We start from the raw sequence: 26,005 nt of genomic DNA, 5'->3' as shown, positions 1-26,005 counted from the left end.
TTTTAACAAAATTACAGATTTCAAAAATGTAAAGGCCTGGCAAGGTCAACAGCTTAAGTTCCTTAAAGATAGGTTTACATGTCTGGTAGGGTGGTACGCCATATATAGCGCGTATGCACTTTTTTTGGGCAACAAATGCCTTATTCACTTCAACACTATTTCCCCAGAGAAGCAGTCCGTAGCGTAAGATAGAGGCGACATAGGCATGATAGGCTGCAAGGATTGTGTTCCGGTCTGTTACATGGCGGAGTCTCTTTAGAACATACACAAAACGATTCACCTTGTTACAAACTTTGTCTACTTGTGATTTCCAATTAATTTTTGCGTCTACACTTATTCCCAAAAAATTTACTATGTCAGCTTGTTCAATGCAAGTCCCTCGATATGAAATATTTAAATTATATTGCATAAAATTATTAAATTGTACATAATTTGTTTTGGTCAAATTTATTCTCAAATTGTTTATGTCAAGCCATTCAATAATGTCACACAGTGTTTTGTTAATTTCAGCCTCATGCTTCGTCAAACCATCTTTTAAGTCATTTGTAATAATAATAGATACATCGTCAGCAAANATGAAATGTATAGAAATAGGCTATTGATGTAACTTTTGTCCGTGACGTGAGACAGATTATAACATTTGTTGAGACCAAAAGCTAGTTAGCAGTCGATCGTAACAGAATATTACTTGTTTATTGCTTCACGAATTTGATAATGATAACACAGCCAAAAAATATTTCACCTAGTTACCTACCTATATGAATAATTTGTAATATTATTTGTACCTATGATTTACCAATGGCATTATAATAAACACGATACAATAATTAATTATAGTCTATCAATTAAAGAAACTTTCAATATTAAATCAATCCATAATTCATTTATCTCGTTAGGTTCATTCATTCATTCATTTACATAACTATCGATAAAAAATTACGATCTTTTCCCAGCACTAAATGTCATTATTTGACAATTGTCAAACCTCTCCCCCCGCAAAAAGTGGTTGATCGTGTTTCCTTAGAAATCTTGTAGGTTTCGTGTCCAGTGGTTTATTCGTCCAAGGGGCAAAACGGGATTCACGCGTAAGAAGTCGCGGGCGGCCGCTAGTACTGTATAAACCTTCCTCTTAAATCACTCTATTTTATTAAAAAAAAACCGCAAACGTTGCGTAGTTTTAAAGATCTAAGCATACAAAGGGACAGGCAGGCTGTATTGATGGTACCTAAACATGTAACTGTTACCTTTGTGAAATATTTTTTATTAGTCTAAGCATGAAATCGATGGACTGACGACCTTAAGAAGCTGGCAGCGGCTATGTAGATGAAAACAGCGCGAGTTCGTGGTTTGTAGCTTTCTTAGGTTTTGTCCAGCATTGGGTTGGGATGGCATAGGCCATTGGTTTTTAACTTACAACTGGAAGATTCAGGTGGGCATTCTTGGATGGCTCAAACTTAGGAGTGCAGGTGCGGTTTTGTTCTCCAGTCGATGAAGCACATGATGTTGTGCCATGAGTGCCCGAGCAACTGCACGCAGGAGGATTTAATTAATGCTGCTGACAACGCCACTCTTGTAGCGGAGTTTTGGGCTGACACTGTGTAGGTTTGTTGTCGACATGACAACAAGAAGAAGAACTGGAAGATTACGGGAAGCACCTGGATGCAGACAGCGCAGGACCGCTCGTTGTGGAAATTCTTGGGGAAGCCTTTGTCCAGCAGTGCGCACTAGAAAATGAAGAAGAACTTACAAAGGTTCATTTAGTTAGACAGATGGAAGAGCCGCCTTCATCATAATCACCAGCCCTTTACAGTCCAATGCTGGACTATGAGCCTCCTCCACCATTGTGGAGGGTTTTGCCATAATCCCCACGCTAGGCAGGCGGGTTGGAGATCGCAGTTTAAAAAATTGATGTTTTTTAGAGAGCGCTGCTGCGCGTTCTCTGTTTGATGTGTAGTCCCTAAGGCGCCTACTCTTAGGCATTTAGATTTTTTCAAGGTATTTATAATTTAGAGCCTACAAACTTTATGATGGCACTGAAGTATGCCAATGTAGCAGACATTTAAATTACCTTTTACATTATTAGATAGATTGTAGCTATCAAAAAGCTACGGTGGTTGAGCTGTCAGCCGTGACAGCCAATAATGGACTATTTGGTCCAATAGCCCGCAATGTAATTACTGCCAATGATATTGGATGGACTTTTAATGAGCTTATTAATTTTTAAATAACAAATGCTTCTAGGAAATTTTCATAGCAGTGAAAAATTGTGATTGGTTATGGACAGAGAAAGTAATCTATACTAATATTATAAATGCGAAAGTAACTCTGTCTGTCTGTCTGTCTCTCTTTGACGCCTAAACCACTGGACCGATTTTGATGAAATTTGACATAAAGATAGTTTGAGTCCCGGGAAAGGACATAGGATAGTATTTATCCCGGTATTTGAAACAGGGACGCGCGCGATAAAGTTTTTCTGTGACAGACAAAATTCCACGCGGGCGAAGCCGCAGGCGGAAAGCTAGTTAGGAAATAAAAGCATTTCAGCTGGACATAGTTTAAAACCTAATTGGTAAGTAAATACAGCTCATAGATTTGTCTGACTACGAATAATTTTAAATTAATTGTGATATCAAATCGATACAATAAAGTACCTATATCGCTAGATGTGTTCCTAAGCGCTTAATTCGGAAAATATTTTTATAAAGGATTAAATTTTCCCAGAAAAACGTAAAAATCTCATCTTTTTCTATACAACGATTGACAGAACAAGTCATCTAGTTAAAAAAATAAAAAAAAATAAAAAATAAGACCAGTGGGTCTAGACAAAGTGCAAATTACAATCGCAAACCAACCGAAAAGTGGTCGAAAAGCCCCTTTTTTGTATGGAGTTTTGACGGATTCGATTTTCGATTCGATCAAAAAGTGCGTTTTGTCTAGGGGGGCAGTTTTACAGGTTGTCTAAAAGTTTGTTATTTGAGATGAAAACAAAGGTTGTGCAGACTTCGGCGACTCTGTCATTGAAAATAAGGGAAATCTTTATTCGTTCTTCTTCGTTATTTTAATTAATACGANCAGTCCAATATAGTTAATTTAAACATTTATTTTTACACAATTATTTCTTTAATGTCATAAAAATTGTTATCTAGAAGCCACGCATACAACTTCTTTTTAAATAATTTCAATGGCAATTCTTTTATATTTGCAGGTATCTTGTTATATATCTTTATACACATATTTAAGCAACTTTTTACATACAGTGCGGTTCTAGGAACAGATTTTAAAACAAGTCTATCAGGGTTCCTTTTATTCCGAGGATATATATCACCAGCCCTATAAAATAAACGAGCATTTGTTTTAACAAAATTACAGATTTCAAAAATGTAAAGGCCTGGCAAGGTCAACAGCTTAAGTTCCTTAAAGATAGGTTTACATGTCTGGTAGGGTGGTACGCCATATATAGCGCGTATGCACTTTTTTTGGGCAACAAATGCCTTATTCACTTCAACACTATTTCCCCAGAGAAGCAGTCCGTAGCGTAAGATAGAGGCGACATAGGCATGATAGGCTGCAAGGATTGTGTTCCGGTCTGTTACATGGCGGAGTCTCTTTAGAACATACACAAAACGATTCACCTTGTTACAAACTTTGTCTACTTGTGATTTCCAATTAATTTTTGCGTCTACACTTATTCCCAAAAAATTTACTATGTCAGCTTGTTCAATGCAAGTCCCTCGATATGAAATATTTAAATTATATTGCATAAAATTATTAAATTGTACATAATTTGTTTTGGTCAAATTTATTCTCAAATTGTTTATGTCAAGCCATTCAATAATGTCACACAGTGTTTTGTTAATTTCAGCCTCATGCTTCGTCAAACCATCTTTTAAGTCATTTGTAATAATAATAGATACATCGTCAGCAAATAATATAGTTCTATATTTTGTTACATTTATAATGTCATTAATATAAATTAAAAATAGAAGTGGCCCAAGAACACTTCCTTGTGGTACGCCAAATCTATTGCAGATGTACCTGGAGCTATGTGATTTTCTTATATTGTCTTCACCAGTACTTGTTATAATTACAGACTGCTCTCTATCCTGTAAGTACGACCTAAACCACTGGAGTGGTACTCCTCTTACGCCAATTGCTTCCAACTTGTAGAGTAAAATGTTGTGATTAACTAGGTCAAATGCTTTTGTCATGTCTAGAAAAAGAACAGTAGTTAATTTTTTAAGATCTACATTAGTCAGAACCTCTTGAAACAAGACAAACATAGCAAGAGTAGTAGATTTTCCCTTTTGGAAACCATATTGATCTTTATTAATTATGTTGAATAGCATACAGTATTGCATAAGTCTTGTAAACATGCACTTTTCAAAGATTTTAGATATAATTGAAACAAGAGTAATTGGCCTGTAATTCGTCAAATCGTTTTTGGAGCCTTTTTTATGTATTGGTATTATAACAGATAACTTTAACCGCTGTGGGAATTCGCCTTTTTCAAAGGACAAATTAATCAAGTACGTTAGAATAGGTGTTAATTCGTTAACACATTTTTTAATTACATTTGTACACAGCTCGTCTGGGCCTTCAGAATTCGTATTATTCAAAGACAGTATTTGTAATCTCACTTCATCCTCTGTCATCGGCAAAAGAAACATAGAATGACCTAGACTAGCCCCCATAGTTTTAAGGGTTAAACTAGGTTTTATATTAGGACTTGGGATTGATGCCTCAATGAAATGTGTATTAAATGCCTCAGCTATAAGTAGCGGGTCATGGACTTCCTCCTTATTAAGAAGAATGTGGTCAATATCAAAGTAACTATTGTTATTGTCAATATCTTTTATTATTTGCCATGAAGCCCTTGATTTATTTTTGCTGTTGCCAAGAAATCTACGGTTTCTGTTTTTTTGCGCCAGAGAAATACATCTTTTAAGTAACTTTGAGTACTTTAGGTAGTCATGTTTATGTTTAATATTTTTCGACTTATAGTATCTCATTCTTAGCGTGCGTTTGGTATTACAGCTTGTTCTTAACCCTGCGGTAATCCATTTATTTCTACGGCTATTACTATAAGTTTTAACTTTAATTTTGGGAAAACACAAGTCATAGAACAACCTGATCGAATCATGGAATTTATTAAAAGCGGTATCAATATTGGTTTCCTGTAAAACTTCATCAAAAGATAATGCATTTACACATTTTTGAAATATTTCAATATTCTCTACGCTATAGTCTCTTTTGTATGTATACGTAGCCTGTGGAGTATGTTTTTTATTTTCAACTGAAAAACAGAGCATTTGGGCCGTCTCATGATCTGATAGTCCTAAGCGCAATACGGATGCCAAAGCACCATCGATATTACTCATTATATGATCAATGCAAGATAATCTTCGAGTCGGTTCATTGATATGTAATTTCAAATTATAATTTTTAGACAGATCTTGCAGAGTGCTTGTTATTTTGTCTTTTCTGAGAGTATTGATGTTAAAATCACCTAAGACAACAATGTTTCTTTTTTTATTTTTACTTAATTCATAGAGCATGTTGTCAAGAGTATTAAGAAAAACTACAACATCTGATACTGGTGTTCTGTAGAGACAAACTATTATAAGATTATTATTGGGTATCTCAATAGCACAACATTCAAAAACTTTCGCTATGGCATATTTGGTAGCAGTAATATTTTGTTTGTAGGCAAGTCCTGTTTTAACAAGTATGCAAACCCCTCCCCTTTTATTTTGTCTGCTAAAAATAGCAGCCATTTCATAACCAGTCAGTTTAACACTGTTTTCATGGCCCGATTTTAAGAATGTTTCGCTGAAACACAAAACGTCAGGCGCGTTATTAGAATAAGTGAGATCAGCTAATACTATTTCCAATACTTCTAATTTGGATAAAACACTTGCTATGTTTTGGTGCATAATTCTAAATAGTTGATTGTTACAATTAGACTCGAAAAAAACTATCATTACTTATAAAGAGATTATTTTCACAATGTTGGTCATTTTCATTAAAATTTAACTGCATTTCATCTATTTGGTATTTAAGATTACTAAGTATGGTCTTCATTCCAAAGTTGTTAAGAGATCCCTGTGGCCCGCCAAACATCTGGTAGTCGTATGTAAGATGGAGGTTTGAGTCCAATATTTCAGCACAATATTCATACTTCTGTATATTCTGGTATAGAATTCTATTAAACATCTCAATTCTTCGGTTAAAGAGATCTGCCAATCTTCCACATTTAAACGTTGGTAAACATAGTATAATGTTTGTGTGAGACAATGATGTAAGACCTTTTCTAATTTTTTCATTTAGTCTATAGTAGTTTTGCGATGTCTTGAAGTCCCTTTCACCAATCATGATCACACAGTNAAAATAGCAAGCTGCATGTCAAGCGGAACATAATATAAGTGTTTGATATAACGAATGCAATGCACCCGCGTGCATGAATGGACCGGCCTCCGTGCGGCCTTCGCGGCGCCTACGCAGAATGCAACTGCATAGCTGGCTGGTCTACTCTAACAGAATAACTGGTATTTTATAGCTTTAGGGACTATTTTCAATAACTAGTTAATTTTGACTGAAGGAAAAATGAATAAAGAAGAACGGTCATCTGTGACCCAGGCCCGACAGAAACGAGACATATCTCAGTTTTTTTGTCATGTCTTAATTAGTTAAATTATATATTTTTTATATTCGAAATCTATGTACCTAACACCAAAATATTACCCTTTGTTTTTGTTTAGGCGTTATACAAAAACTACTACGAAATGCCTATTTGTCACCAAAATTGGTAAATGTATGCACCTAAATGTCTATTACAGCTGCTATGGAATGTATCTAGGTGACCTGGAATTACAGCCGGATTATACACGGTGGAAAAAAATAATAAGTTACAAAATCCAAAAATTCAATGTTACCAGCTTCCATAATCTGTACCCTATTATTGGTACCATTTGAAAGAGCTCGTGAAGCACTTTCAGAATCAGTAACTAGTTTTTCAATATCTTGTATAGTTTAGNTCTTTATTTTGTCATTTATTGTCGCCAACAAGTCCAGAACGCCTCTATGTGGTAACTTATAGTGGCATCAGTATGTTGTTATTTTGGTTAGAGCTTATAATGCAAAGTTTCGATTGCGTTGGCTTTTCTGAGCATGTTACTGGAGATGGAGACGATGGGTGTACGCATTCAGCCATGATTGAATCATCAATAGTTCGTCTATTTTTAATTGTTGATTTTTTCACTGAGCGTAGTCTACTTTTGGATGCTGATGGTTGGTCAGTGTTCTTGCATATTGACGATAAGTTACATATTTTGGATTTATATTCTTCAACTGTCTTTTTTAAACTAAAGTTTTCTGACAAGAGAAACTCAATTTGCTGTTCAGCAGATTCAAACCTTTGTTGTAGGTTATCAAGCCTAGCTTTTAAAGCTTCGTAATCTAAGTGACTTTTAACAATAATTTCTGGGCAGCTTCTGTTTAGTTTCTTGGGTGTACTACTAGAGATGTCTTCATTTTCATATTCGCTTACCTCAGTTTGTAAGGAGTCGAATGAGTTAGATGTAGGAACATTCACTAATATTGCCTGCTTCTTACGATATGTAACATTATCGACTTCTTGATTAGTCGATAAGTTAATTTTATCAGCCGATGTTGGTATCAAAATAGGAGAATGATTAGTATTATTTTCTGCTGATAAATTGCTTATTTCATTCTGAGTTTTACATTTATCTGTAGATTTAGAGTGTACAGGGGTATTGGAAGTGCTATTGTTCTTTTTCGTGCAGTATTTTTTACGATTGCATTTGTCGCAAGTCCACTTAGATTTTCGTTCATTATCCATCAAATAGTACAATTTTTCTTTATTGGTGCACTTCAAATCATATGTCAAATTACAACGAGAACATTTAAGAAATTGCTTGTGTTTTATAACTTTGCGACATTGAGCGCAAGTTATATTTTCTGTCTTTGAGTTATTCATAATTGTATTTTTGTTTGAAATTTAAATATGTATAATAAATTATGTACTAAACTATAATGTTCCATTTAAGATTTCAGTAAGTACCTATGTAAGTGATAGATCGCCCAGGGTTTCGTTAGTAAACAGTAGATCTTATGTCTAATCAAGTTGGCCACCCCTGCACCTATACCTACTTTAGTAGAGGTGAAATACCTCATTATCAAATTATCGACTCTTGAACTAATTTAAGTCGTTGTGTACAGCGTCATCGTATTAAAATTTGTATTATTATCAAAGTCGAAAGTGATTGTTTGCTAATTCTTATTCGGCGAAACCACTCTCACTGTCAGTCGCTATTTTTAAATACGATTCTTATCTCTGACGCACATAATAGGTCAAAAAGCACGGCAATATTTTGATATGGAGCTGTAAAGACGCGTAATTAGTAGCACTTTATTTATTTATTGGTAGTTCAGATTATTGCACTCGTTTCCTTGAAAGGACATTGTTTTTATTGTAAAAATTGGATAAGACTTTCATATTACGCCACAAGACGGCAATACTTACCTGGTAAGTACTATAGAACTTCTCGTGCTCTATGAACTGACGAAAAAACATAACTGGCTGAATGAAAGAGCAGAAGATCGTCCAGTTTATCAATTCTTGGAGAAAGCTTACGCCCAACAGTGGACTACCACTGCCTGGTATCATGTACCTGAAAGACAATATTTGATGGATGAAAATCAATGTTTTAAAACTTATAACCTCAGGTAAGATGCAGAGCAAGAGCTTCCTTGTTAAGGATAAAAAAACATAGCTACTTGTTTTCTCCCCTCAATATAAAACTAATACTATCACTGATATTGTTATTAAATTACAGATTACTGCACTCTTATCATGCGCTGCTGACTATTTGATGACTCTCATGAATCACGGGGCTTTCTCCTTATTGATAAGCATTTGTAAACATCAGCCCCGACACAATACTGATTGGTAGTAACTGCCTACCAATTTAAATAATAGACACTAAGTTAAATAACTAGCACACATATTTATTATTATTGGACTGAAATCTAACTAAGCCTAATCAATATTCAATGAAACAACAAAATCGGGATCGTTTCGTGTCGAGGAGTCAAGCAATTCTCGTCTCTACATGCAAACTCGTTTGGTAGACATTCCTAAAACCTCAAGGCTCTTGCAATTTATTCTTTATCTACACACGCGGAAGCTAAGATGATGCTAAAATCATTTCAATGCCTACGTTTTGTTAGACTAGCTAGTAATATGACGTCACGTCGCTTAATATACGATGACGTGAACTTCAGAAGCCTTTGTTGCTTGAATGCATATTTTAAGGCCAAATGGGAGCAGCCGTGAGTACATTATGTAACTCTTTCATAAACGTCGCGTTAAAACCTGTGTCTTTCTATTTTAGTTCAAATGGAAGAACTTAAAAAATAAAGAAATTAATTAACGATCAATAAAAAAATAAAAAGTCATTTTAAAATGTTAGCCAATGAAAACAAAGACCAAATAAAGATTGTTTAGTAGTTGTGAGTTCATTGTTCTAACAATTTAAGGTGCTCATAGATAGAAAATTAGTAAGTAGGCACAAGGTAACGAATTTTAATAGTAAAAATGTTTGCATGAATCTTTCTCAGATCCCAAGCATAGCAATCATAGCAATGTCAAATTCTTTCGATCAATTCAATTTAACGACAGCCTATTTCGGACAAATAAACTAGCAAACATTGACCTTAAAACAATTTAGTATCCGTACACGAATTCTCTGTCTAAATCGCTCACTTCCTAAAGTTAAAAAGGATGTGCGATCGTATACAGATAGGTATTAATCTTTTTAAAAACAATGTGTGCACAGAGCACGAGACCAATTCAGATTTTATAAAATTCTGTTATTTATTTCATGAATCTAAGAAAAAGCTTGTATTATAAGCACTATGTTGACCTTACATGAGGTTAGAGGTCTACGACCAGCCTTGAACTGATAATACTGAAGCTATGCATACCTCTACATAATGTATGTAATCAAGTAAACAAGCATGCTCACAATAAATATAGACTACTACTATTTAGAACAAAGTTCACTGACAACAAATTGTTATTATGGATGGCATAATAAATCATTTTAAAGTCTATCACGACGTCCTCTTTTACACTGGAATGCAAATGTGTAACGATTACCGAACAAATTCTTGCTCTAGAAATATTAAAAAATGTTTCTTTTAGTGTTTTTAATATCTGAATCCGATATTCTCTGAAATTCACTAGCGTTGTTTCAGTATATGTAACCACATTAAATATAGCTGTGTTTCTTTTGATAATGTCAGTATTCGTTAATTTAACGTTAATATACTATTTACGTACTTAGAAAATACTTTGACAATTGTAGAGGCACAAAAATACCAGAAATGTTTTGTTTTATAAATTTAACTTATTGCCAAATTATTTACAAACACTTGATCAATAAACCCAGCCTTGACATTTAATCTTAAAATTGAGCTTATCAGTGCTTTATCGATACCACACGAAATAACTACATTAATATTGCACTCAGTTTATCAAGTTATTGTTACCGTTACACAACGGTGTGACGGGTGACGTACCACGAGCGTTCCACGTGACAATGTTATCATAATGTTTACAATGGTTTCGCTTTCTGTATAATTATTATGCTATTATTATGTTGAATGAATAGAAATAAATCTTATTGATAGTTAGTTACAATTGATTATACCTACCTACAGTTCGATAGATTTTGGCTATTACTGAGGAGTCAAAGGACTTTTATTAGAGAAAAGATTTACGATCAAAGTAACTTACTAAGTTACTTGGATTAGACTGGCTGAATTTGAATCAGGCAAAACTTAGGCTGGGTTGCACCATCTTACTTTAACTTTGACAAAAGTCAAAAATATGTATGTCAAACTCCATACAAAAAACATCCGTTATCGTTATAGTTACGGTCAAAGTTAGGTGGTTCAACTCAGCCTAAAACTGTCAATTTGCCAAACTTATTATTCAGTTAAAAGTTATCCGACGTTGAAAAATCAGCCCTAAAAAAATATTTCGAAGAGAAGCCAGTTATTGATATAAAAAGCTATTCTAAATAGCGGTAAACAATTGAAATAGAAAATTGATTTACTAAACAATTACACGACGGTGTGTCTAATGCCTAAGCACGAGGTAACCACGTGTTTATCAATTAACAACAGTCACAGATTACCTAATAGTTATTTGATTACCTAGGCACTATTAATATGTATTTAGGTACTTGTTTTCGCTTCTAATGTTGATAAACAAACTAAATATGAAGCCTATGCTCCATGACTCACACCATGTTTTGATTCGAAAAAATCATAGCACAAAAAACTGTAAAAATCATTAATATTCAATTGAATTAGTTACAAACGAATTTACGTTTCTTAATTTTTGTCAATAGCACCATTGTTTGTATAGGCCTACGCAGAATACATTTGAATATGCAAAATTATTCGGTCTCTATATTCGCCTGACTAAGAACAATAGTAGAGGTTCGTTATGTATAACTGTGTTGCAAAATATTTACTGTTCAACATGAAATACCTCTTCTTGTGTAAGTTTGTACGTTTTTGGATTGGCATTACATAAATCATTAACAGTCAATCGGTAAACATTTTGGAAAGTAAAAGTCATAATTGAGTCGTCTAGTTTCAAAACCCGCTAAAACGCTCCTGCAACGAATTTCTGTTTATAAAAATAAATGACGTTACTGCAATTTTCTCATCATACTGTTCAATCATTTTCGATCAAAATTCGCTAAAAGACTACTAAACTAGCACTTAAAATTTGGTTTGTGTTACAAACTCCGCTAAAACGCCGTCCGTTTCTTTCAAAACCCTCTAAAACTTGATTGACCAATGGCAGCACGGTATTGTGGTCACGTGACTGCGAAATCAGTATGGAGATTTTTTCATAACGTGCTTAAGGTTGCTGCGGTTTTTTATTGTTTTTGATCCAAAATAATGAAAGATTTATCTCAGTTCGTGGAAAAATGTAACCCTAAAGACGCAAGAAAAAAACCACGTAATGAAATAGCCTGGAAACGCACCAAGGAGCGCCAGAAACGGAAAGAGAAATTTGTTAAAAAACTACTTTTGATGCAGCTTTGATGGTGTTATGCAAAATTAACCATTTAGCTGTCGTTGGTTATTGTTACTATTAAGTGTTGGTGATCACTAGTGGGATTATAGAAACTTCACTAGCTCAATGCCTTTAGACGAATTTAATTATAAAGGTATGTTACTTTTTACCCGAGTGCAGGAGGGTAATGTGTTTCGAGAGTAGGTAGTATGTATGTGTGTACGTTTATATCCCTGAACAGTCAGACAGTGAAGTAAATAAATAAATATTGTGGGATGTTTTTTTTTTATGTGACAGGAGGCAAACGAGCAGATGGATCACCTGATGTCCAGATGTCCAGGAATAAATATTATGTTATAAAAAGGCAAAGACGAGATTGAGAAAATAATTTATAAGAGTTGATTTTTCGTCGGCCGATAGTTTAGTCGGGCAGTTGATCAGTATGGGCATGTATGGGAGTGCGCACACTACGCCGATTCAATTTGGCCGATTCTTCATACAAATTAAAATCGGGCACAACTATCGGCCAACTAAAAATCAACGGTGTGCGCCTACTCTAAAAGTTTCTTATTTACATGCTATAATTTAATTGTTTTTTTTTTTTAATAACCGGATAAAACTTTATTAATCTAATAACCTAACCAATAAGTGCAATCGCTTTGAACATTATAGAATGGACAAATGAATACGGACAATTATTTATTTTATCATTTTTTGGTTTATTTAATATTAGACTTTACTGTAGAACGCCATTCATGCATTACAATTTGTTCTTATCAAATCCCGCTAAAATACAACATGTCCGTTTCAAATCCCATTAAAACGGAATGTTTGTAACAAAGTACGCCAAAATGAAAATAGTTTTCATTATAATTCAAATTATATTTAATTTAAAGGTGAATAGGAATTACTGTTAGTATTTCCAGATGACAATAATAATTCGTATCATATATTTTTTTGCCTAAGGCCAAAGCTATATGGATAAGCGGTTTTTTTCAATTTCTCGAAATCTTATCAAAATCGTTTTAGCGGGATTTTAAACTAGACGCCTCAATTATAGGAATAAGGTAGTGTTGTCAACATTTTAGCCACTTTTGTGTCACGAATTATTTGACACTGACTATACCAAAGAAAATATTTTCAGTTTTTTCAGTGCAATGTTTATAATCTTTTATCTTTATTATTTCTCATTCAATGGCTTATCGTCACAAAACTCGCGTGTAAATGCACAAAGCATTCGTAAAGCTCAAAATATCAGAGGATGATACTATAATCTACGCCAAATTGGTAGGCTCAGCGTGGATTTGTCAGTCAATCAACAATATCTTTATTATACATATATAAGGTCGGTTTGTTGGATGTGACGCATGATATTTATAACTACATTAACTTATCTACGTATTCAACGGTTATTACTTACATAAGTTATGGAATTGTTTATTTTGCCGATAATTGCTTACCTATGTATCTGTTGTATCGACATAANTTTGTTTGAAAAAATCCAAAACGAGAATAGGCCGGATTCGAACTTGGTTCCACAGATTTTGCACGGCGCGCCGAGTCACTATACTCAACCGCTACGCCAGCGCATTCATAGTTAGTAGCGGCGAAAAAGTGCTAGCAGTCCAACAGTTGTGCGAGATACACAAGATTCTGGTATCGGGTAGATTGTTTCTCACAAAAGTTATTAATACCGTCACTTTAAAGATTACACAGTCAATATTTACAAATAATAAGTTCTTTTAGCTATATTTGTGATGGAAATAGCACTGTAACAGTTTTTGTTGATTAATTTATATTCACAAGTCATTAACAGCTGATGTCAGCTTGTATTAAGTTCACTGTTTTTTTAGCACAATAACGTCACTGTTTGTTTATAATTATTTTTGCAAACACTTTCACACATAGTCACAATAACGTACTGTCTTTTTGCTACATTTTTTCGTTGTTTTATTGCCTTAGACTTATTATTTCTAATTTATTATACGGAGCCAATGTTTACGTTGCGTACTAGCGCCACCTGTCGCACAGTCGCGACAGCAATTATATAATTACCGGACCGGACTTTATCTATGGTAATATTAGGTAGACTTACTTGAGATGGTGTCGCAGCATCATCTTGCTAATAAACACTTTGCCACAGCAGTCGCACTGCAGTTTCTCTTTGTGATTCTTCGTTCGATGGTAGGAGAGTTTTGATCTTGATCTGAAATAAAAACTATTGCATTAAAAAAATACAAAAACATACCTTTTTAAAACAAGCTTTCATTATGCCTTCTAGCTTCATCATCAGATCAGAGTCTGGATATCATTTAATACCAGAGTACTTGTCAAGGGAATTAAACCAGGGTTTCACCGGTCATCATATGGTAACCTTCCGGCTCCATACTTGAAAAAACTGTATGGTCTTCGCAGATAGTAGTTACTGAATTCCTTGTCATGGTGCAGGTAGTTTAAATTGCTTTTTTTTACAAAAAGTTTTAGATGAGATCATAAAGGTAGCAGGAAGGCGCTGGACGCAGGCCGCTGCCAACCGGTCAACATGAAAATCATTGGGGGAGGCCTATGTTCAGCAGTGGACGTCCTGTGGCTGAAATGATGGGGTAGAGGTTAGTGAATTTTCAAGACCTCTGTATTGGACTCCTGGTACCTCTGGACTCTTGAAGCTGTGTTTTAACCTTGAATTCCTTACTTATCATGGTAGCCTGGTCCTTTAAGATGCTTACCTAGCGCAAGGTGAGGCTACCTTACGGGCGTTTTGGTTGAGAGCTCCTTATTCTTCATAGTCGCCTGGTACTTTAAGATGCACTACTCTATGAAAACCCTATCCTGGTATTTGAAAACTTACGGGAAAGTTTTCCCACAGTTCCTGCACTGATATTCCTTCTCCTTGGTCACTGTTTGATGGGTGGCCGCATGCTGTCTCGCTCGTCTCCTCACAGACGTGGCGTGACCACAAGCAGAGCACCAGTATGCTGTGAGATGGAGCTAGCATTGAGGCTGTTACAGGTGTTAGGAAGAGTTCCTTGAGAGATATATCAGCCTGGTACTTTTGGATGCTACTGGGAGTACCATTGAGGCGTTAGATAGAAGGAGAGAGCTCCTTGAGAGATATGAGAGCCTGGTACTTTAGGATACTTTTGACATGATGGTAGTGACTTTTCAAGACCTATTTGGTGGGTATAGACTCCTGGTACCTCTGATTTCTTGAAGAAGTTGTATTGTAGACATGAACTCCTTAATTTTTATGATAGCCTGGTACTTCAGGATGGTATAAATATGGAAGTGGGGACGACGAAAGTGGTTTTTGAGACCTCTGCGCTAGGTATAGAGTCCTGGTACCTCTGGATTTTTGAAGAAGCCATATTAATCATGAACTCCCTATTTGTCTTACCTAGGGACCGTGCCTAGGGTGAGTTGGAGCCAGCATAGAGCTACATACAGTCGTTTGAGATGAGAACTCCTCACGCCTCATAGTAGCCTGGTACTTTTAGATGCCTTAAATAAATAAATAGTTACGGGAAAGTCTTCCCACAGTTCCTGCACTCATATTCCTTCTCCTTGGTCACTGTTTGATGGGTGGCCGCATGTTGCCTCGCTCGTCTCCTCACTGAGGTCGCGTGACCACAAGCAGAGCACCAATATGCTGTGAGATGCTGAGCTCTATGCGTGAGCAGATGATCCTTGCCAAGGAAGTAGGATTTGCAGATGTCGCATTTGTGGCAATCTTCGCTTTTCTGGAAGAGTGTAGGGTAGTTTTAGAAGGTGTTTGATAAATAATATCTAAAGTCCGGTCGCCGAGCAGATAGAATTTCGTACAATGACCCCAAGCTACCCATCCTTATCGCTCGCGCGTAATTATATTGCTGTCGCGCTCGCACACTCACTGCGGGCGCCCGTCGCACAGTCGCGACAGCAATATAATTTCGCGCGAGCGATAAGGATGGGTAGCTAGGGGTCATTGTACGAAATTGTATCTGCTCGGCGACCGGACTCTAGGCAGGCGTCGCTTAACTCAGTCAGTGCCTGAGGTATGGCAGCGGCACGGGAGGGGTGACATTGACATATTATGACGTGACAGAACATACAAGTCTGAAGCAAAGAAGTCTCGCTGACGTTTGTCCTCCCAAAAATACTCAGGCACTGAGTTAAGCGCTTGAACTATAGTTGCCTTGAGTGATCGTCAATCATGTATACAGGGTGAAAACGATAGTGATCTCACTCGATTATTTCTAAACTATACAAGATATCAATAAACTAGTTATTGATTCTGAAAGTGCTTCATGAGCTCTATCAAACGGTATTAATAATAGGTTACAGAATAAACTGGATCTATCCGAAACTTCAATGTTTCCAGCTTCCATACATTTGGTAAAGTCACATTATTTTAAAAACTACATTATGATATCGTAAAACTGATTACTGATTCTAAAAGTGCTTCACAAGCTCTATCCAATGGTATCAATAACAGGTTACAGAATAAACTGGATCTAACCAAAAATTCCATGTTTCCTTCTTCCATACATTTAGTACTACCACAGTCATGACACTCATCTCTTGACAATATTATAGCAAGTAAAGCCTAAAACCAATGTTTTTCATTAATAATTTAAAATAAGAATACAATTTACGAGTTTATTTTAAGTATTTATTATTAAATTAAAAAAATGAGCATGTCTTGGACTTTCTTAAAAGATGTGTTAAACTCAGAATACCACCGGTGGTGTTGAGAAACGCGTTACTAGAGGAATGGCAGACATTGCCCCAAAATACCCTTCATATCATTAACTGCAGCATGCTCAGATGAATGGAAACCATCATCAGAGCAAGAGGGGGAAATACCCATCATTAATTCATTCATTTGGATAGTGATAAGCTACCCTAATTTTTAATCTGGCCACAATTTCTAATTTTTGTTCAAAACTGAAAAATTGAAATTTCGTTTCGATGATTTTTTATTAAATAAAAACGACTAAATATTTAAAAAATATATGTTATTTTATTTTATTTTAATTATCTCTTTATTTTGTATAATAAATATTTCATAGATCAGTAGTAATTTTCCTTATTTTCATACTTTTTTTTTGCGTTCCGCTAAATCTGCCGGTGTGTGTAGTTAAAAAATAATCGAGTGAGATCACTTAACGTTTCCACCCTGTAGATGTCCAACACTGAATCATCCCAGCTATGACATTGTTAGGAGGGCGCTACTATCAATACTGGATTATAGTTCCGATTTTTGCCACGTTGGACAACCATATAATTATGACATTTACAGGAGGGCGCTACTATCAATACTGATAAACTACACTGAACCGTCCCATGCGTGACATTGACAGGGGGCGCCACCGTCAATACTGGATCGCTGGTTCAGAGTTTTGCCACATTGGAAACTATACAGTTCAACGATGGTGGTGCCCCTCTGTCAATGTGTTTGGTGGGACAGTTCAGTGTAGTTTCATCTATAGTTTTGATTTTTGCCACTTGACGTTTCAAAATCGTGTGACTGTACCTCAGGCCTTGATCGAGTTAAGCGCTACACCTATACAACTCCAAAAACACTCACCAGTCTATGCTTAGCCAGCGTATGTTCCTTCATCAGCTTCTCCGAGTTGAACGTAAGCAAACAATCCTCACATCTATGCTTGTACCTCAAGAATTCCTTATCCTTTAGATCCTGGTTCCTCATGACCCACATTTCTTCTTCGGTCATGGTGTAGATGGTGACTAAATCTTCGGGGAGGTTCTTGAGTAGTTTGTAGGATTTTTGCTCTGTTTTTGGCTTGTCGCTTGACTGTGGAATAAATATCTTAGTGATTCTGTGTTCAATTTATAGAAAGACATATTTTATACAGGATCCAACAAGAGTAATAATATTCATTTCCATTTTTTAAAATACGCAGAAAAATACGCAGGCACATAGTACGCAGAACTGACGGCCGATGGGGCAGCAAGGTTCTGGAGTGGAGGCCGTGTATCGGAAAACGCAGCATGGGACGTCCACCTACAAGGTGGACCGACGACATCGTAAAGGTAGCAGGGAAGCGCTCGACGCAGGCCGCTACCAATCGATCAACATGGAGAGCATTAGGGGAGGCCTATGTTCAGCAGTGGACGTCCTATGGCTGAAATGATGATGATGATTTTTAAAACTACTAGATTTTTGTCCTGATTTTTCTCAGCACTGGCCCATTACTGTTCCAAAGCAGTGGCAGGGTAGGGACATGTAAAAGAAGAATGTGATGTCCACAATACGCGTCGCAAGAAGAAACGAGAAAAAATAAATAAATTGTATTTTTATTAGTCTTATTAACCCCTTGGTAAGCTAAATATGCTTGTGTTGCAAGTAGTTTCACCACAACAGTCCAGCGGCAATAAACACTATTACTATAGTCTGGTCTGCGAGCACGTGGAATTTTGTCCAATGACCCCAAGCTACCCATCCTTATCGCTCGCGCGTAATTATATTGCTGTCGCGACTGTGCGACGGGCGCCCGCAGTGAGTGTGCGAGCGCGACAGCAACATAATTACGCGCGAGCGATAAGGATGGGTAACTTGGGGTCATTGGACAAAATTCTACGTGCTCACAGACCGGGCTTTAAAACAACGCATCATCATCATCATTTCAGCGTCAGGACGTTTACTGCTGTACATAGGCCTTCCCCAATGACATCCACATCGCCTGGTTGGTAACTTAAAATGCTTCGTTCGTTTCAGCCGAAAGACGTCCACTGCTGGACAAAGGCCTCCCCCAAGGTTTTCCGCAAAGACCGGTCCTGCGCCGCCCGCATTCAGGCACCTTCCGCGACCTCCACCAAATCGTCCGTCCACCTTGTGCATTGATTCCCAAAGTGGGAGGCGCGCCCCCCAGGGGAGTCGCAAAGACCTTTAATGGGGGCGGGGGCCATCTGTGTAATCCCAACTAATATTATAAATGCGAAAGTAACTCTGTCTGTCTGTCTGTTACGCTTTCCCGCTTAACCTCGCAACCGATTTTGATGAAATTTGGCATAGAGATAGTTTGAGTCCCGGGAAAGAACATAGGATAGTTTTTATCCCGGTTAGTTTTTCTGTGACAGACAAAATTCCACGCGAGCGAAGCCGCGGGCGGAAAGCTAGTTAAGTATAAAAAACCTGCGACCGCTGAGAGAATGCATTCTAGACTGCTCGATACGACCAATAAAATCATATAATCTTGACTTGGGGGCGCGGAATTGTTTTTATGGTCGAAAGGGGGCGCGTCTCAAATAAGTTTGGGAACCAATGACCTAGTGGGAGGCCAGCCCAAAACGCTTACCTCATCTGAATTCTTCTTTCTTCTCTTCTTAGCCTTCTTTTCTTTTTTCACCTTTTTCTCTTTTAGTTTGGACAGCTGCATATCATCTTCAGACGTGGCGTTTTGGTCTGGCGGGAAGTCGTCGGAGAAACGATCGTCTATGTCCGGAAACTCATTTTCTATCTTTAATTCCTCTGAAAACAAAAATCATCCATTATAGATCCTTTTTTTATCCACAATGAGGAAGCTCTTGGCTTGTATCTCACCTGATAGTAAGTGACGATCAGGCCGAAGGTGGAAGCGAGCTTCACCCGGAATCCTCAACCACAGAGGAACTGGCTATCTTACCTCTAACTGCCGGAACACAACAATGCTGTTAACATTGTTGTTATGGCAATAGACTTAGGTAAGATGGTGGTAGTTAGCCAGACGGACTTAGAACAAGCCCTACCACCAACCAATCCGAACAGAAAAATTACCCCCACTGGGAATCGAACCCGAGACCTCTGCGTCTGAAGCAGGTAGTCTTATTCGTGTCATCCACGAAGACGCGCCCCACCATTCTTCCGCTACTGTTTGAGTGTTATCGGTACACGCTAAATGATCCATGAGTGCACACGCACACTACAATAATGCCTTACGGATTGCTCGGATCCCACTCCCCGCACCCCGCGCGACCGAGACCAAACATTGGTGGGGCGCGTCCGAGTGGATGAAACGATCTATACAATAGAATATTTGACACCATTCCCCAATAATTCAAATCGCAACTTTTTAAAAAGACACTTCATTCTGGTTTTAAAAACTTAGTTCATCATCATCATTTCAGCCATAGGACGTCCACTGCTGAACATAGGCCTCCCCCAATGATTTCCACATCGCCTGGTTGGTAGCGGCCTGCATCCAGCGCCTTCCTGCTACCTTTATGAGCTCATCCGTCTTCCTTGTGGGTGGACGTTCTACGCTGCTCTTTCCGATACGTAGCCTCAACTCCAGTACCTTGCTGCCCCACGGCCGTCAGTTCTGCGTACTATGTGCCCTGCCCACTGCCACTTCAGCTTGCTAATCCGGCATAATGTCAGCGACTTTAGTTCGTTTACGGATCTCCTCATTTCTGATTCAATCTCGTAAAGAAACACCGAGCATAGCCCTCTCCATAGCACGCTGTGCAACTTTGAGCTTCTGTTTATGGCCTAATCAAATCGCAACTTTTTCTAATACTCACCCTGTTTAGGCAGAAGCGTTTCGTTATCTTCCGGCTCACTCTTGACCTCTATTTCTATTTCTTTCACATCCTGAACATCTAGAACATCCGATCCAACTTCCACTTGAGTCCGTGTCAGGTTGGTTGTAGCGTATTGAGTGAGGTCCCACGGTGAGTCCAGGAATGGGTTCTGAAGAAGAATAAATGATTGTTAGTGATTCAAAAATAGAAAAAATGATGGACATATGTCTCTACCAAAGATTTCTACGACCTACGACCGCCCTGTGCTGCCTACATTCAGGCGCTTTCCGTGACCATCACCAAGTCATCGGTTCACCAAGTGGAAACCTGCTTACACTACATCTTCTGATAGGTGATTGAAATTTTTTTACTCCCCAACCCCAACTACTATCAGTTTTATTTTTCATTTCAAGCTTAATCGCACATCCTTAAAAAAAATCAATTTCAGACTAAATAGAAAGTAACTCTGTAATTTACCAGAGGCCCAGAACAGACGGTGAAACGCAACTGCAACGAAACTGCAACTGCTAGTTACTTTTGAGTTGCATCTAAGTTTCTGCCATAGCGTCCGTTGAGAGACCACACATGATTGAAAGTTTCAAACTGTTCGCGTCATGTGTGGTCTCTCAACTCAAAAGTAACTAGCAGTTGCAGTTTCGTTGCAGTTGCGTTTCACCGTCTGTTCTGGGCCACAGGCAATTCAAAAATTATGTACGAATCAGTACTCACCTTAGCAGAGTATTTGATAAGTATCGTATAAGCTCTCTGGATCTGCTGACGGAACCTCATCACGGATCTGACCGCTGCCAGGCACTCCCAGCAGACTTGGATAGATAAATAATCAGGGACCTGCAAATGTTACGTTCATTTTACGTGTAAAGTGAAACGTTATTACGATTTGCAGTTTTATTGTATAATTTTTGGTAGGTGATAATCTCATATCTTATTGTTTTGTAAATTAATGGTTGATATCATAATTTACTTATGACACCGGCTATTATGTATGTTCAAATAGCACAATGCCATAGTGACTAAAAAAAATCTAATAAAAAAATTTTTTTATCTTGCTATTTTGAAGGGAATGGAAGGACCTTGGAAATCATTAAACATTTTTATAATGATGAAATCAAAACTAAATTAAAAGTTAAAAAATCTAAATAAAAAAATCACAGAACAAAAAGAATGGCGCATCCAATACTTTTTGTTCTTGTTTACATTCGGTATTTCTCATTTTCTGACAAAAACTACGCTATGTTACTTTAAAACTAGTTTTTGTATGCATATTCGTTCACTAAGCACCAGATAAAGTAATGAAAAAACACACTTACGTCGATTTGAGCTAATAATTTGAAACAATCCTTTACTTCGTCGATGTACGACATTTTCCGATTGTGATTCAAACAGCCAACACATATTCCATTCACGTTGTACCCTTCAATATTTATATCAATTTCCTGCATTTTGGAGCTTTTTTTATTGTTTTGATGGAGTAAAAATATTTTTAGTCACAAGAAAGCTTCATGGATTTTCTTCGGCCATTTTGAATAATAACTCTAGTGACGTGATCGATTGATAAAAAAACAGTCTTATCGATATGGTCGAACCCCGCGCAACATTCAAAAAATTATCCATCTTGCAAACTTGTTCAAAATAGTAGATACTTTTATTACATTGCCGTTGTTTTTTTCTTACTTAAATAAGTAGTTGATTAGTTGATAAATGCGATAGTCAGCAATTTGAATCTTTGCTTTGATCAACAGATTGTAATTTTTTTTTCTTTAATTCTCTGCATACGAACTGATTACTAAAACTCTTGTGTGACTCGTTGGTTGGGAACACAGATTACTCTTGATTTTAATCGTTAGCACAGATCGATAGCTATAAGATCGATAGTTTGTCATCACTACTTTTGCCGCTTTGACAGTTAAGTTTATCAAGTTGGCTAACCTGCGTACAGTAATAATTATTGCTACCGTAAAAAATAATATTATATTTGGGAGTTTATTTTTAACCGCCTTCAAAAAGGAGGAGGTAATCGGTTGGGTTGATATGTTTTATTAAAAAGAACTGAGCGTTGTGGAAAACCTTGGGGGAGGCCTTTGTCCAGCAGTGGACGTCATTTGGCTGAAACGACGAGCGTAATAAGCGAAATCGTAATAATCGATTCGTACATATTATTAGTAAAGCCACAGTTCCGTCTACATGCTTCCTCAGTTCAGTATGGACCGGCCTATTTTAATAAAGTTCTATAATCTTAACTTTATTTCTAAGAACCATAATCATTTAAGCAACGGTATAAAAACAGATAGGTATGTTGCATGACTTGCATGTAGAACAATATGAAGGGACAATAAAAAAGAAACAGCTTAATAAAATATTTATAATTAAAAAAATATAACAAAAAATTCACAAAAACACCGACAACTTTACTTCGTCTTATTCAATCACTTCTTAAGTTTATAATGTACTGTATCACACTCTCTCAGCGTATGGGCAGCCTGTTCTGGAGTCAGGTCACGCTGTGGCTGCGCTAACATTTCGTACCCCACCATGAACTTTTTTACAGTAGCGGAGCGAAGCAGCGGTGGAAGATAGAGGCCGTGAAGTAACCAGTGCGGCGAATCTCTTGGTGTGTGGCCTGGACCAGTGGGTGCACCTATACAAGCAGAAAATATAAACTTGAGAATCTTTACTCCAAAACGCATCTACTTAATTAATTGTAAATGACTGAAATTCTAGACAAATAATCTATTTCATAGTTGCAATAACTATTTCAAATAGGTATTCATTTTCGTAATAAATTCAATGCTGCCTGCGAAAGCCTCTTAGTGGGGAATAAGAAGGAATCTTATTAATTTACATAATTTAAATCAGTGCTGATCCTAAGCCTTGTTCAACGTAGGTAACTAGATTTGAATTATTTTAGGTAACATAATTTTCCCAAAAGACAAATTATTGATCGAATGAATAAGTAAAGCATAATTATTAAGATATTTATAAAATATGTTTTAGATATTTTTTTTTTTGCATTTTTTCAATTACCTACTAATTTATTTATTTACTTAAATGACAACTTACCATGCCAACCCATACAGTACGGGAAGCTGCATTTGAACAGATTATCGTATTTCGTATTCAAACCCTTTATAATTTCTGCCAAACCCTTTTTTTGTTCGTCGTTAAGGTCTGTTAGCCTCTGAGGTTGTCCATTCTTCGGGAGCAGCATAGTTTCGTAAGGCCAAGCTGCCCAATATGGCACGAGAGCTACCCACTCAGCATTTTGAATAACTATACGGTCCTGGAACAAATAAGTAGAAAGTTGAATTTGAAAAAAATAACATTATTTTTACAAGATTATAAATTTTTGTAAAAATCTAGCTCATAAAGTAAAAAAAAAACAAAAAACATTAAGTACCTTTTTTACTAGCTCTTGCTCTAAGTAATCTACGAGCAGAGGTTTACCATATTGAGTGAAGTACTGCTTTTGAGTTCTGGAAAAACAAAAGAGAATAAATTACTTCTTACAGTCTTGCGTAGTCTGACAGACAAGCGATTTTAGTCTCGCTTTTTTCATCACAGAAACACATCTTTGCTTTTTTCGATCGCCTCAAGCCTCAAGTCTCAACTCTCGCTGCCCGACCTTTAAGTACATTTTTTTTTATAGCCTGACCAGGAACATAAAAACCCTGGCATAGAGGCGCGTCAATTGCATTTGATAGTGCAACACTGGGTACAGTCGTACCTGTATTAAATTAATAGGCTAACTTTATGTATCAGGATTCAGGATTATGGGCTAATTTAATATTTTCATAAAGTAACAAAAAATATTATAAAACAGGTAAACTGGTTTAAATAAATTAAATGAAACCATCGATCGAGCAAGTAGGATTTTATTATTATTCATCAATAATCAAATTCTAAACTTTCATATTCAACTACAATGTCTGCTCATGAACGCTTCAAACTCGGTACTTCTTTCCCAATTCCATAAAATTCAACACTTACAAAGTGACAAAAAACTTTAAAATAGGTGGTTGAAACAAACCACAGCTAATTTTCATAGTTGACTGTACTATACGACAAACATGTCAGTCAATTTGACAACCTTTGTCGAAAACATTATTCAATGAAAATATTGTCCGAACCCTTAGTACTTCTCTTCGACAAATACTTTAACACATTGTGAACCACTTTTCATTCAAACAGAATGTTCAACTAGCTGCCTTTAACCCGCTATAAGGTAGCCAAAATGCTGCAATTTATCTCATTAATAATTCGCTCAGTCAGCAGGAAAAGGAAAAGTAATATTCTATCTTCCTTATGATTGATCTTAACTTCACTTTACGATAACGAAGTAACTGAAATCGTTCTTTAGAGGAACTGAATACTACTTTGCAAGCTATTACCATCTAGTAGGCTTGATGTAGAAGGTAAGTGGTGCGCAACAAAGTTGGAAATAACATTCATCTGAGTCGTCAAAGTTTCGACCGAGTGTCTTACGAGTGGGGTTAACACTTACATGGCCTCCGTCGCCTATTTGGAGGTGGTGAAGCAAACATTTCCATTTCCGAGGATGATGAGGATGAATCTGAAAAAGACGACTCGGATTTCGAGCTTTTCCTTCATCCGGGCCGACAGAAGTCAACCTTTCACCGTCACCACTCTTTACCCTTACACTCTGCATCACTTATATTTCCTATTTGCACATTTTAACTGTGTTTTATTCTTATTTTATACATAAAAAACAAGAAGATAAAAATTTTTGCTGTGTAGGCGGCAAAAATCACAAACGCTATGAAATGTCAAGTTGACAGATCACCAATTTCCATAGAAAGTGGTGCCAGCTGGTGTATGAAGAAGGTAAACTAGATGATAAAGCAGAGACAATTGGTAAGTTTTCTTATACCATAGACTAAAATAAGGCAAAGATCATAGACAGCTCTCTCAACAGAACGCTGTGTTTTATTAAGGCACATAATAGACTGACATGTAAGGTGACATGTCAATGAAGTTTTCAGTTACTGTTGCCATTAAAAGAAATTAGTACCATTAATTTTCCGCAACATGGCGAGGGTTTTTATGTTCCTGGTCAGGCTATAATATAGTTTTTCACGGCTCTGGGTGCAAGCCCTTTTAAGCCTAAGTACAATTTTTTTTATAGAAGATTGCCAGAAGTAAGAAAAATATTCTACCATTTTTTTCTTATAATGTTGGTAGTCATGGGATTTTTGACAATTGATTAAATGATGACTGACATTGACAGTATCACGGGGTGGAAACGCCATAGAGTTTGACAGCTCCATAGAGAGTGAATTTTTTTGACAGTTCCGAGAGGAAGTGACTTTTTTTATAGTTGTCTTCTGTATGCGACAGTGGTCTTTTGAA

General features: G+C 36.7%; 3 protein-coding genes across 4 annotated transcripts; all 3 read right to left on the bottom strand.

Annotated features, from left to right (window-relative positions):
* Window positions 1-7,065: 7,065 nt before the first annotated feature.
* LOC114360739 (uncharacterized) lies at window positions 7,066-14,119 on the bottom strand. Its single transcript, XM_028315529.1, has 2 exons — window positions 13,615-14,119; window positions 7,066-8,015 (listed from the first exon to the last, which is right to left on the bottom strand). Exon 2 carries the CDS (start codon window positions 7,994-7,996, stop codon window positions 7,091-7,093), a length of 906 nt encoding a protein of 301 aa, XP_028171330.1. The 5' UTR covers window positions 7,997-8,015; window positions 13,615-14,119; the 3' UTR covers window positions 7,066-7,090.
* A 90-nt stretch (window positions 14,120-14,209) lies between these two features.
* Window positions 14,210-22,166, bottom strand: LOC114360738 (zinc finger protein 845-like). Of its 2 annotated transcripts, XM_028315527.1 has the most exons (8): window positions 21,949-22,166; window positions 21,350-21,469; window positions 20,621-20,789; window positions 19,417-19,589; window positions 17,685-17,912; window positions 15,758-15,855; window positions 14,967-15,086; window positions 14,210-14,324 (listed from the first exon to the last, which is right to left on the bottom strand). In XM_028315527.1, the coding sequence occupies exons 1-8, from the start codon at window positions 22,078-22,080 to the stop codon at window positions 14,210-14,212; spliced, it is 1,155 nt and encodes a 384-aa protein (XP_028171328.1). In that variant the 5' UTR covers window positions 22,081-22,166. The 2 variants fall into 2 exon arrangements, with proteins under 2 accessions (XP_028171328.1, XP_028171327.1); XM_028315526.1 differs by lacking the exon at window positions 14,967-15,086 and having other exon boundaries at window positions 15,638-15,855.
* Window positions 22,167-22,997: 831 nt separating this feature from the next.
* On the bottom strand, window positions 22,998-24,131 carry LOC114360736 (probable galactose-1-phosphate uridylyltransferase; the record flags this gene model as incomplete). The annotated part of the gene is made up of 3 exons (XM_028315524.1): window positions 22,998-23,276; window positions 23,699-23,918; window positions 24,036-24,131. Coding segments are annotated over 3 exons (528 nt in total), but the record flags the coding sequence as incomplete, so codon positions are not given.
* Between the last annotated feature and the right edge of the window lie 1,874 nt (window positions 24,132-26,005).

This window comes from Ostrinia furnacalis, unplaced genomic scaffold (assembly GCF_004193835.3).
Source record: "Ostrinia furnacalis isolate ACB-3 unplaced genomic scaffold, ASM419383v2 OfSCF5130, whole genome shotgun sequence".
In the NCBI taxonomy this organism is placed as follows: domain Eukaryota; kingdom Metazoa; phylum Arthropoda; class Insecta; order Lepidoptera; family Crambidae; genus Ostrinia; species Ostrinia furnacalis.
This window is presented reverse-complemented; position numbering and strand designations above follow the sequence as displayed.